Source organism: Lontra canadensis, unplaced genomic scaffold, assembly GCF_010015895.1.
Source record: "Lontra canadensis isolate GAN:19392208 unplaced genomic scaffold, GSC_riverotter_1.0 scaffold12, whole genome shotgun sequence".
Classification (NCBI taxonomy): domain Eukaryota; kingdom Metazoa; phylum Chordata; class Mammalia; order Carnivora; family Mustelidae; genus Lontra; species Lontra canadensis.
In genome coordinates this window covers 27730502-27742373 of record NW_022631006.1, presented here as the reverse complement: position 1 = coordinate 27742373, position 11872 = coordinate 27730502, and the positions used below count along the sequence as shown (strand labels likewise).

The window sequence follows — 11872 nt, the reverse complement described above, 5'->3', positions numbered from 1 at the left end:
AATTTTATTTAAAGTATGAAATTATATAGAATAAAATTACACACATGATTTTTGTTGTAATCCACAACTATTTCTCTGTAATATAACACAATACAAATTATACCAATAAAACATCAGGATGAAATCTTTATGCAGAATCCCATTAATGAAAGGATATCCCCTGAGTGAGTAAGAACATGTAGGTCTAAGGAAAGCTGGAATTCAGTGAGAAGTCACACTTTGGTTACACAGTTTCATCATAGCTGTTTTCATCTCTGTATTTCTCAATGTGTAGATAAGAGGGTTCAAGAGTGGAGTAAAAATGGTATAAAACACAGACAGGAGCTTGTCCACAGAGAATCGACTGAAAGGCCACACATAAATGAAAATGCAGGGCCCAAAGAAGAGTGTGACTACCATGATGTGTGCAGAGCACGTAGAGAGTGCTTTGGATACCCCACCAGCAGCACGCTGTCGGACAGTGATGAGGATAACAGTGTAAGACACCAAGAGGAGGAGAAAACAGCTCATGGAGAGCAACCCACTGTCAGAGATCATAAGTATATCCAGGACATAGGTGTCCATGCAGGCAAGCTTGATCACAAGAGGAAGATCACAGAAGAAGCTGTCCACCTCATTGGGACCACAGTAAGGTAAATTCACAGTAAAGGCTACTTGACTGATGGAGTGCACAAATCCAATGACCCATGAAACCAACACCAGCCCCATGCAAGTCTGCCGACTCATCATGGTCATGTAATGCAAAGGTTTGCATATAGCCACATATCTGTCATAGGCCATAGAAACCAGAAGTACCATCTCAGCCCCACCGATAAAGTGCAAGAAGAAGATTTGAGCCATACATCCTCCAAAGGAGATGAGCTTTCGATCGCTAAGAAAGTCCCTGATCATCTTGGGGGTGGCAAATGAGGTTAGCCATATATCTAAGAAAGATAGATTTCCCAGCAGGAAGTACATAGGAGAGGAGTGCAAGTGGGAGTCAGAAATTACAGTGACCACAATGATGAGGTTACCTAGCACAGTGGCCACATAGATCCCAGAGAAAAATATAAAGAAAAAATGCTGGAGGTGTTGTGAAGTGCAGAGTCCATACAACACAAATTCTGACACAAAGGAGTAATTCTGCAGCTCCATTATCTCAAGTTTCAGATTGTGTCCTGAATCTATATAAAGAAAGGAGGTGGACATGAAAGGGCCTGTCAACTACCAGGCGCATGAAAGTGATCACCTAATTTTACCTGAATGTAATTTTAATTTGTAAGACAAAATATAAAATACAATACAGAGATGATTAAATCTAAGTCCAACAATAGAGTTTGCTTGTCTCCATATTTAGGCTGTTTAGAATCTTCCTTCTAAATTTTTTTAAAATCCACTTAAGATAAAATGTACCTACCTACCAAAATTCACCCATTTTAAGTGTGAAACATAACGAATTTTAAACAAATTTATGGACTTTTGCAGCCTTCTCTACAATGCTTGCTTTGAAATCTAGACAATCCAGATTCCTTCAGGGACTTCTGGTAGTAGTAAAATTATCTCTTCCTTCCATATTCATTTGCTCACTCAGAAGCTCACGCATTCAGACCATGGCTATGTAAGCCGAGTTTCCCATTCTCTCTTCAGTTAATAAAGCAATAGTATAGAAGGGAGTTGAGGGAAATTGGAAGGGGAGATGAACCATGAGAGACTATGGACTCTGAAAAACAATCTGGGGGTTTTGAAGGGGCGGGGGGTGGGAGGTTGGGGGAGCCAGGTGGTGGGTATTATGGAGGGCACGTATTGCATGGAGCACTGGGTGTGGTGCATAAACAATGAATTCTGTTACACTGATAAGAAATAAATTAAAAAAATAAATTTAAAAATTTTTAAAAAATAAATTAAAAAAAAAAAGGAAGTCAATTAACCTAAGGTTCGTACAGTTCCCCTGATCCCACATTTTATTACTGCTCTTGTCATCTCTATTAATCATCTGGGTTTGGGATTAAAAAGCCAATGACCCAATTCATTTATAGATTTATTGTGTATAAACTGACTACTTACTGAAGATTTTAGAGTGGCTTCAATTAAAGAAACATTTTCCAAAACCTCTCAACATGAACCAGAACATAATACCTATGCAATAATTTGAGGGAGGGGGTAGCTTTCACAGTATACATGAGTACTGATAATTTCAGCATTTGAATAAGAATGTAGTTCTGAACTTGCAGAAGAACTGGGTTGGGATGGATAGGTCACATTATCAGTTTATCATGAGTAATGAGGTGGTACCCCAGTTGTCTCACTAAGAGGAAGACATTGTATAAATATTTTTATAAAGACATTGAACAGAACTCTTCATGAGTAATTTCACAAATGATGCAGAACTGTCCTTTGTATGAACTTTTATTATGTTGGCCCTTTACGAAATTGAAGACTATAACGTGAAATAATAGTTTGGTAAGGCTACTTAAAGGGAGCTAAAGTTACATGTTCCAGATTTGAAATATTCTAATGATGCGAACATGATATTGTGATAGAATTAAAAATCTAGAGGAATTCTATGGTTATTGTACCTGTTTTAGTCCACTTGAATAGCACCAGTTTCAACCAGGTTTTTGTAAGGATAACAGATACTCAGATTCTTTTGTTCCTCTTGAACTTTTATAAATGGATTATATTAAAAGATTTAATTGCAAGATTTTTTAGGAGTAGGTGCTACCCCTCTTTAAAATGGGATTATATATCTGAAGTTAAACACTACTGAAGACAATTCAGGATCTCCTCACAAACTTAATTAGATGGCACTGATATTAGCTAACATACATATTACAGACTCTTTTTCTGACATGTTTTTGCTCAAAGGCCGTAAGAATTTTCACATATAAACTTAAAACATAAATGGGTTTTCTAGAGATTTCCCAAATGGAAAACTTGGGAAACAAAAATAAAGAAATGTTTAACTTGGTATTGAATCAAAGATGCTCTGAAATTGGATACTGGTTATGGTTGCACAACTCTGTAAATATACTAATAACCATTGAATTGTACCCTGGAAATGAGTGGAGTTTTTGGTATGTAAATTATATATCAATAAAACATTATTGAAAATGGATGCAAAAAAAGTTTAAAGTTAAACAGGGCTCTGATTTCAGAGAACACGCTGTGATTTTCAAAGGCATTTTAAAGATCGTTAAATCTTAAGTTTATAACCAGAAACAATGACTTGATTTTGTATACCTAACAAATGCTACTTGGGAAACAAATACAACAATGACAAAATTTGATTTTAACTGACAAGTTAATATTATTTCCTCCAACAATTTTAATGTAAAAAAATAATGGAATGAATTAATCTCTGGTTGACTTGTATGTTCAGACACAAATTCACTAAATGTCTATCAAAGTCTGTTTACTAACCTGGGGTTAGATGTTCACCACTGGTGCTGCTGATCCCTCAACTTTTTTTTCAAATCTACTATACCTGAATGGAACTTCTGAAAACATACATACTTTTTATTCTATAGAAGATTTAATAATCTCTTTCTCTTTCTCCTTCTCCTGGAAAATAATTCCAGGAAAACATCACTTTAAGAAGCTGGAGAACTTCAGATTTGAGTCTTCTTTGGACTTTAGATATAAATATCTATATCCTCTCTCCCATCAAATTAATAATCCCTTAAAGATGGGCCATTGATGGCCAATTACCATAATGGAGCTTGGGGAATATTTTCAAGTGGAAATTTGTGCTAATAAGTCATATTCATTTCCCCAAGTGACAAGGAAGAAAGATTTAAAGACATCAGGTTCTATATAAACACAGGTACAATTATTTTAATAGTTTAAGCAGAATAATATATATCCTCATCAGGTTAATAGACTGTAAAATGTGCCTTTTTTTCCTCTAGAAAATTAAATTAACAAGTTACATTTTAAAAATATACTGAAAGTTGGCCAATCCTGCAAATGATTTTATGTAACTTTGATAAAGCACAATATGATGGAGCCTCAGTTTTTTTATGTGCCAAAATATTTCCTTTCTCCATATTTATATGTTCATGAATAATGAAATCTCCTGGTCTCTGGGTTACTTTGCACACTATTTATAATTGTTATCCCACTTACCTCCCCAAATCATTTGAGGTTAATTTGGGCTTCTTTTGCTAATGGTTGTATGCTTGATTACAAATATCCCAGAATTTTCTGATGAATGAAAATCACATTTACAACAATTCGCATGACATGCAATTCCACATTAGGTATATAAGCATAACCCAATTTATAAGGGATTTCATTAACAAGACAGCATCTTAGTAAAAAGTCTCATTTTCTATATTGGCTTTAGATAATTGTGTTTCACTTAAAGGGAATCACAAAGCTTTTCTAAGTTTGTTTCTCTTTTGAAAACACACAAATAATTATTGCTGAAGAAAAACTGTAAAATAACCTATATGTTGGGGCACCTGGGTGGCTCAGTGGATTAAGCCTCTGCCTTCTGCTCAGGTCATGATCTCAGGGTCCTGGGATCAAGACTTGCATCAGGCTTGCTGCTCAGAGGGAGACTGATTCCCCCTTTCTCTCCGCTTGCCTCTCTGCCTGCCCCTCTGCCTACTTGTAATCTCTCTCTCTCCGTGTCAAATAAATAAATAAAATATTTTTAAAAAGAAGTAACCTTTTTTTATATCAATTTAATCAATTTAATTTGTTTTTGATATACAGTTATTATTTAGGTACAAATATACTATGTAAAGCCAAGAATTGTTGAGAAGCTTCTGATAACAAACAGAGTCAATGTTTGGTTTGGAGTTAGGAGAATATTTTCCTAAATAAAGTGATTAATATTATGTGTCAATTTGGAGGGATGTTATGGAATGAAATTACCAAAGAAATTGATGAATTCTGAGTAAAACAGATTGCCCTGCATGACATAGGTATGCCTTCCCCAATCAGCTGAAGTTCTGAAGAGGAGAAAAAGACCAGTCTTCCCAAGCAAGAAAGAACTCTCCAGGAGGCTGTCTTTGAATTTCATCTGTACCATCAACCCTCCTGGGACTCCAGCCTTCCAGTCCACATTGTAGATTTAGATTCTAAACTTGCCAGGCTCTGAAAGACGGTGAGCCGTTACTTGTATTAAATCTCTCTCTCTCTCTCTCTCTTTTCCTCTCCCTCTCTCTCATTCATCCTCTGTCTCTTTATTTCTGTCACTGTCTCATCTCTCTGTCTCCCTTTCTCTTACCTGAAAACCCTGAACAATACCATAAATATAAAGTCAATAATAGAATTCAGAAAGCAAAATACACAAAAATATGTTTAAAAAAAACACTTTGCATTTTAGGAAAGATCACAATAGAATTTAAATCCAACTACAAACTTGTTTACTCTGTTTCCAATCCTGTGACCCCCAAAGTCACTACATAGAGTTGTATAGATTTTAAGTGCTCTAGACTTACTGGCCAAAGGGTCTGTGGGAGCCGATATCCAGCCTGTGCCCCACCCTTCCAACAAACAGTATATCCTAAATGAGCCTATGTTTGTCCCCTGGAAGCACTTTTTTTCTAATCCATACAAAGTTCCAGTGTGGCTATTTTAGCCTTGCTGACAAAACCCTAAATCTTTAACGTAGAAAAAAGTATTTATAAATCAATAAGTGAGGCAAACTTGAAGAGAGAGAAGAGGAAAGAATTTAAGAAAATTATTTTTTAAAAGGAAGAAGACTAATAGGCCAATAAACATTAAAAATTGACCTGGTTAAATAAAACTTAACAAGGCATATCTTTATTCACATATCAGATTTAGAATAAATACATCAAATTCATGGTCAGGTCTAATGAAAATAGTTAATCTCATAATAAAAATAATATAAATTTAAATAACACTTGATGTCTCTTCAGGGCTTTCTTTATGCCAGTACTATGCCAAGTTGATTCTTTCAATTAATCTTCACAAAAGTCTAATGAGAGAAACACCATCATTACCAGTGTATAAATGAGGAGACTGAGGCTAATATGTTTGGACACACACACTGTCAGTAGCAGAGTTGATGTTCTAACCCAAGTGCATGGGCTCTAGAATCTATATTCTTTTTTTTTTAAGATTTTATTTATTTATTTGACAGACAGAGATCACAAATAGGCAGAGAGGCAGGCAGAGAGAGAGGAGGAAGCAGGCTCCCTGCAGAGCAAAGAACCCGATGTGGGACTCAATCCCAGGACCCTGGGATCATGACCTGAGCCGAAGGCAGAGGCCTTAACCCACTGAGCCACCCAGGTGCCCCTAGAATCTATATTCTTAACTGTGGAATACTGCTGCCCTCACTGTTAATATATATCAGGGGGCACCTGGGAGGCTCAGTTGATTAAGTGTCAGACTCTTGGTTTTGGCTCAGGTCATGATCTCAGTGTTGTAAGACTATGCCCACAGAGTTGGGCTCTACACTCAGCCAGGAATCTGCTTGGAATTCTCTCTGCCACTCTTACCTCACCCCTACTCATGTGCTCTCTGTCAAATAAATGAAATCTTTAAAAAATGTAAATCAGCATAAATTTTTGATACACACTTTGGAAATATAAATCAGTCGCCTTGAGAACTGCCAATAGATCTAGACCTAGTATTTCTATGACAAAAGAAGTCTATTAAGAATGGAGAGGGCATGGATTGCATGGAGCACTGGGTGTGGTGCAAAAACAATGAATACTGTTACGCTGAAAAAAAAATTAAATAAATAAATAAAAATTTAAAACTCTGATATAGACTATTAAAAAAAGAAAAAGAAGTGTGGATTAATAAATAAAAATTTATAACAATTTAATTTTTTCCACATTACTTAAAATGAATTAAAGTAGATCAGTGTGTCAGAAAATAATGACAAGAAAACAAATTTTCAGTGCATATTTCAATATATTAAGAAAAGTTAATGGTGTTTTCTTAAAAAAAAAAAAAAAGAGAGAGAGAGAGAGACTAGGCTATACATGTAGTGCACATTCTCAGTAGCAGGAAGCACTGACTCTAAGCCAGTAGATGTTTCTCATCTGGATCTTTGAGTTGGTTATATCATCACTGTCATAAAACATCCTGATGCAGGTTCTTTATATATAGAAGTAGATGTTGGAGAAACAGCCCCAAGAAAAGTTGTCAGTGGCCTGGTGAATCATGTTCCTCTTGAATAGATGCAAAATTGGATGGTGATTTTACTTTGTAACCTGAAACCTGCAAAGATGATGGGGGTAATATCTCAAGCAATGGTGATGTGTCCTAGTTCACTTGAGAAGGTTGAAATCTTGGCACTTCCTAATGGGTCTATTCCTGGAGACAGAATTATTTTTGATGCTTTTCCTGGAGGCCTGACAAGGAGCTAAATCCTAGGATGATTTGGGAGGAGATCTAGCCTGATCTTTACTAATGATGTGTGTGTGACTACATGTAAAGGAGCTCCCTTTGAGGTGAAAGGGAAGGGAGTGTATAGGGCTCAAACTATGACCAATAGTGGAATAAAATAAAATTAAATGCTTCGTTTACTGAACTACATTGGAGTTGCACTGGTGAATGAAATCAGCAATCGTCTCCCTCACAGTATTTACATTCTCACAGAAAATGCAGACAACTAAACATAAACAAAATGGTAATTTACAATAAATATAAGGAAAAAAAAATCAAGGTAAGTAATAGTGGGAATGCCAGAGTTTTCATTTTAAATACAATGTTAAGAATATGCCTCACTGAGAACAGGACTTTTGACCAAAGACATAAAGGAATACATGGGAGCACCCATGTGTACCTCTGGGAAAAGCAAAACACAGAGAGAAAAGCCAGTGTGGAGGCACTTATGTGGCTGCTGCCTGATGATATTCAAACAACTCCTAGAACTAATGTGGAGTAAGGTGGAAAGTGGTTGGGATGATAAGCAACTGTAGGTGGAGCATAAATCCTACAGGGCCTAAGACACACCAGCACATGGCTTTCTCTTCTGAGTGAAGTGGTGAGGGTGAGTTTTGAGTAGAGGACTGGGGTTAGAACAGCTCTAACTGCTCCTGTTGGAAAAAGCAAGGATGGAAGCTAGGAGGCCAGATAAGCAGCAAGTTCACTAATTCAGACCAACTCTGATGATGGCTCATTCCACAAATGTTCACTGTAAGACAGAAGTAGTCAGATGCCAGGTATATTTTGAAATTGTAGCCAATAGGATTTCCTGAAGATTATTTTTTTTCAAGTTTTTATTTAAATTCCAGTTACTTGGAGAGAGTCCCAGATGACAGAAGAGTAGGAGGTCTTAATTTCTTCTGGTCCCAGGAATTCAGCTAGATAGCTATCAAGACATTCTGAACACCTGCAAAATCAACTGGAGGTGGAAGAAAAGAATAGCTGCAACTCTATGAATAGAAAAGCGACCACTTTCTGCAAGGTAGAAGGTGTAGAGAAGTGAATCTGAGGCGATTTATGGGACAATAACCACAGGGGCAGGGAGCCTCTGTCAGCTGGTACTAGCAAGTGATACAGTGGTGGAGTACAAAATCAAAACTTTTAGAAGTCTGCTCCAGTGAGGGACATTGTTCAGGCTGCTAAGTTGGGCCGAACCCTAGCCTGTTCGAACCCTAGGCCGAACCCCCTAGACCAGGGGTGCCTAAGAGCAGCAGAGCTCCCAGGCATCAGAGCGGAGAAGCCAGCTACAAAGACTGAGCCCAGGAGTGAGCTCTCAGCTCAGGGTTGCCATAAACCAGAAACCACAGCACAGTCAGGCCACTGCTCTCTGACCAGAGGCCCAACAAGTGGCAGAACTGGCAAGATCCCCCTTCCTCCCTGGGAGGAGTGGCAGAGGAGTGCACCACAGGAATCTACAGGGTTTCATAACTCAAAAGGGGGCCATGTGCCTGAGATAGAAATGCTGAGTCACAGACTGAGTGAGCACAGAGTGTGGCTAGAGACCAGGGAGACAGGAGTGATTGATTGCTTTTCTCTGAGGGATCACTGAGGAGTGAGGCCCCAAGCTTTCAGCTCTGAGGACAGATATCAGGAGATTGCCATTTTCATTCTCATCCTCTATAGGTGCAAAGAAAGTCTTCACAGAACAAAAACCACATAGAACAAACTGGAGCAGATTACGTAGCCTGGCCCTCTGGCAAGGGTGTACAATTCCACCTGGGGCAAAGACTTGAGAACCAATGCAACTGGTCCCTCCCCCAGAAGAACCCCAAGAGTATCCAGGCAAGACCAAGTTTACCAACCAATGGGAACTTCAAAACTCCAATAGTGAGGGAATAAAGCTCATAGAATTCATGGCTTTTTCCCCATGATTCTTTCGTCTTTCAACATAAATGTTTTTTAAAATTTTTTCTTTCCTTTTTCAACCAATTTCTTATTTTATCAACTTCTTTTTAAAATTCTTTTTTATTTTAATTTTTCCAATTATACTCTATCCTTTCATTGTATTTAGTCATATATGTGTATGTACATATGTATGTGTGTGTGTGTGTGTGTCTGTGTGTATGTATGTGTGTGTGTATATATATATATATATATATATCAGGTATTCTTTCTTTACAATTTTGGGATGCAGCTTCTACTAACAGACCAAAATACACTCAAAATCTAGTGTATGGCTCTGTTTTCTATTCACCTGTCTGATTATATTCTTTTTTTTGTTTTTGTTGTTTTTCTTTTTCTTCTTCCTTTTTCAGTTTGTTTGTTTTGGTTTATTTTGTTTTTTGGACTTTTTTGTTTGTTTTGTTAAAGTTTCTTAACTTTCATCTTTATAGTTACATTCTATCCTTTCAATGTATTTAATAAGATTTTCTTTACATTTTGAGATGTAGTTTCTTCTAACAAACTGCAAAAATACACTCAGAAGATAGTGTATTGCTCTGTTCTGTTCACCTGTTTTTTATATCCCTTCTTTTTTTGGTCTTTCAATTTCCATTTTTACAGTTACATTCTATCCTTCCATTGTATTTAACTTTATTTTTATACCCATATAAGTCTTTCTTTCTTTAAAATTTTGTGATCTATTTTTCTAAAAAAAAAAAAAAAGACCAAAATACACACAGAATCCAGTGTATTACTCTATTCTGCCCTCTTTCTCTTTTTTTTTCTTTTTCCCCAATTTCAGGTCTCATCTAATTTGTTCACTGTATATTTCTCTGGGGTCATTGTTCCCAGTATTTCATTCTCTTATTCATATATTCTTCCCTGTACAGAATGACAAGATGGAAAACCCTTCCTCAAAAAAGAGAACAAGTGGCAGTACTGACTGCCAGGGACCCAATCAGTATGGACATAAGTAAGATGTTGGAACTAGAGTTCAGAATAATGATTATAAAGATACTAGCTGAGCTTGGGGGAAAAAAAGCATAGAAGATAGGGGGGAATCCCTTTTTGGAGAAATAAAAGAACTAAAATCTAACCAACTCAAATATTATTTATAAGAACAATCAAAATGGAGGCTCTAACTGCTAGGATAAATGAGGAAGAAGAGATAATTACTGATATAGAATACCAAATGGTGGAGAATAAGAAAGCTGAATAAAAGAAAGATAAACAACAACTGGATCACATGGGGAGAATTGGAGAGATGTGTGATACCATAAGGTGAAACAATATTAGAATAATTCAGATCTCAGAAGAAAAGGAAAGAGACAGATGCAGTAGATATACTGGAGCAAATTACAGCAAAGAACAACCCTAACATGGTGAGGGAACCAGGCATCAAAATTCAGGAGGCACAGAGAGTCACCCTCAATATCAATAAAAATAGGTCAACATCCCAACAAATAATAGTGAAACTTACAAATCTCAGAGACAAAGAGAAAATTCTGAAAGCAATGGGACAAGATGTCAGTAACCTACAAGGGTAGAAACATTAGATTGGCAGCTGACCTATCCACAGAGACCTGATAGGCCTGACATGATATATTTAGGGTGCTAAATGAGAAAAATATGCAGCCAAGAACACTTTATTACAGCTAGAATGTCATTCAAAATAGAAGGAGAGATAGAAGGCTTTCAGAACAAATGGAAACTAAAAGAACTTATGATCATCAAACCAACGCTACAAGAAATATTAAAGGGTATCCTGGAAGTGAAGAAAGAGTCGAAAAGTAACATAGACCAGAAAGGAAGAGTCAATACACAGAAACAGTGATTTTATAGCCAATACAAATTCATATCTTTTAAGAGTTACTCTGAATGTATATAGGCTAAATGTTCCAATAAAAAAACACAGGGTATCAGATTGGATAAAAAAGCAAGACCCATCAATAAGCTGTCTGCAAGAGACTCATTTTAGACCTAAAGAACCTCCAGATTGAAAGTGAGGGTATGGAGAGCCATTTATCATGCTAATGGTCATCAAAAGAAAGCTGGAGTGGCAATCCTTATATCAGACAAATTAGGTTTTAAACCAAAGACTGTAATAAGAGATGAGGAAGGTCACTATATCAGAATTAAAGGGTCTATCCAACAAGATCTAACAATTATAAATATTTATGCTCCCAACTGGGAGAAAGCAATTATATAAACCAATTAATAAAATTAAAGAAACACATTGATAATAATACAATAATAGTAGGGGATTTTAACACCCAACTCAACAGCAATAGACAGATCATCTAAGCAGATCAACAAGGAAACAGGCCTTTGAACAACACAGTGGACCAGATGGACTTCACAGATAAATTCAGATCATTCCATCTCAAAGCAACAGAATACACATTCTTCTCAAGTGCACATGGAACATTCTCCAGAGTAGATCACATATTGGGTCACAAATCAGGTCTTAACCACCACCAAGAGACTGGGATTATTCCACACATACTTTTGGCCACAGTGCCTTGATACTGGACCTCAATCACAATAGTAAATTGGGAAGGAACTCAAATACTTGGAGGTTAAAGAGCATCCTACT

General features: G+C 36.7%; 1 protein-coding gene and 1 pseudogene across 1 annotated transcript; one reads left to right on the top strand and one right to left on the bottom strand.

Moving 5' to 3' along the window:
- Window positions 1-201: 201 nt before the first annotated feature.
- LOC116867445 (olfactory receptor 4K14) lies at window positions 202-1137 on the bottom strand. The gene has a single exon (XM_032857078.1). The coding sequence runs from the start codon at window positions 1132-1134 to the stop codon at window positions 202-204; it is 933 nt and encodes a 310-aa protein (XP_032712969.1). The 5' UTR covers window positions 1135-1137.
- Window positions 1138-1186: 49 nt separating this feature from the next.
- On the top strand, window positions 1187-7475 carry LOC116867444 (annotated as a pseudogene).
- The last annotated feature ends 4397 nt before the right edge of the window (window positions 7476-11872 follow it).

Excerpts from the sequence above, each read along its gene's own strand:
- LOC116867445 (XM_032857078.1), bottom strand. The coding sequence starts at position 1,134 with ATGGAGCTGCAGAATTACTCCTTTGTGTCAGAATTTGTGTTGTATGGA.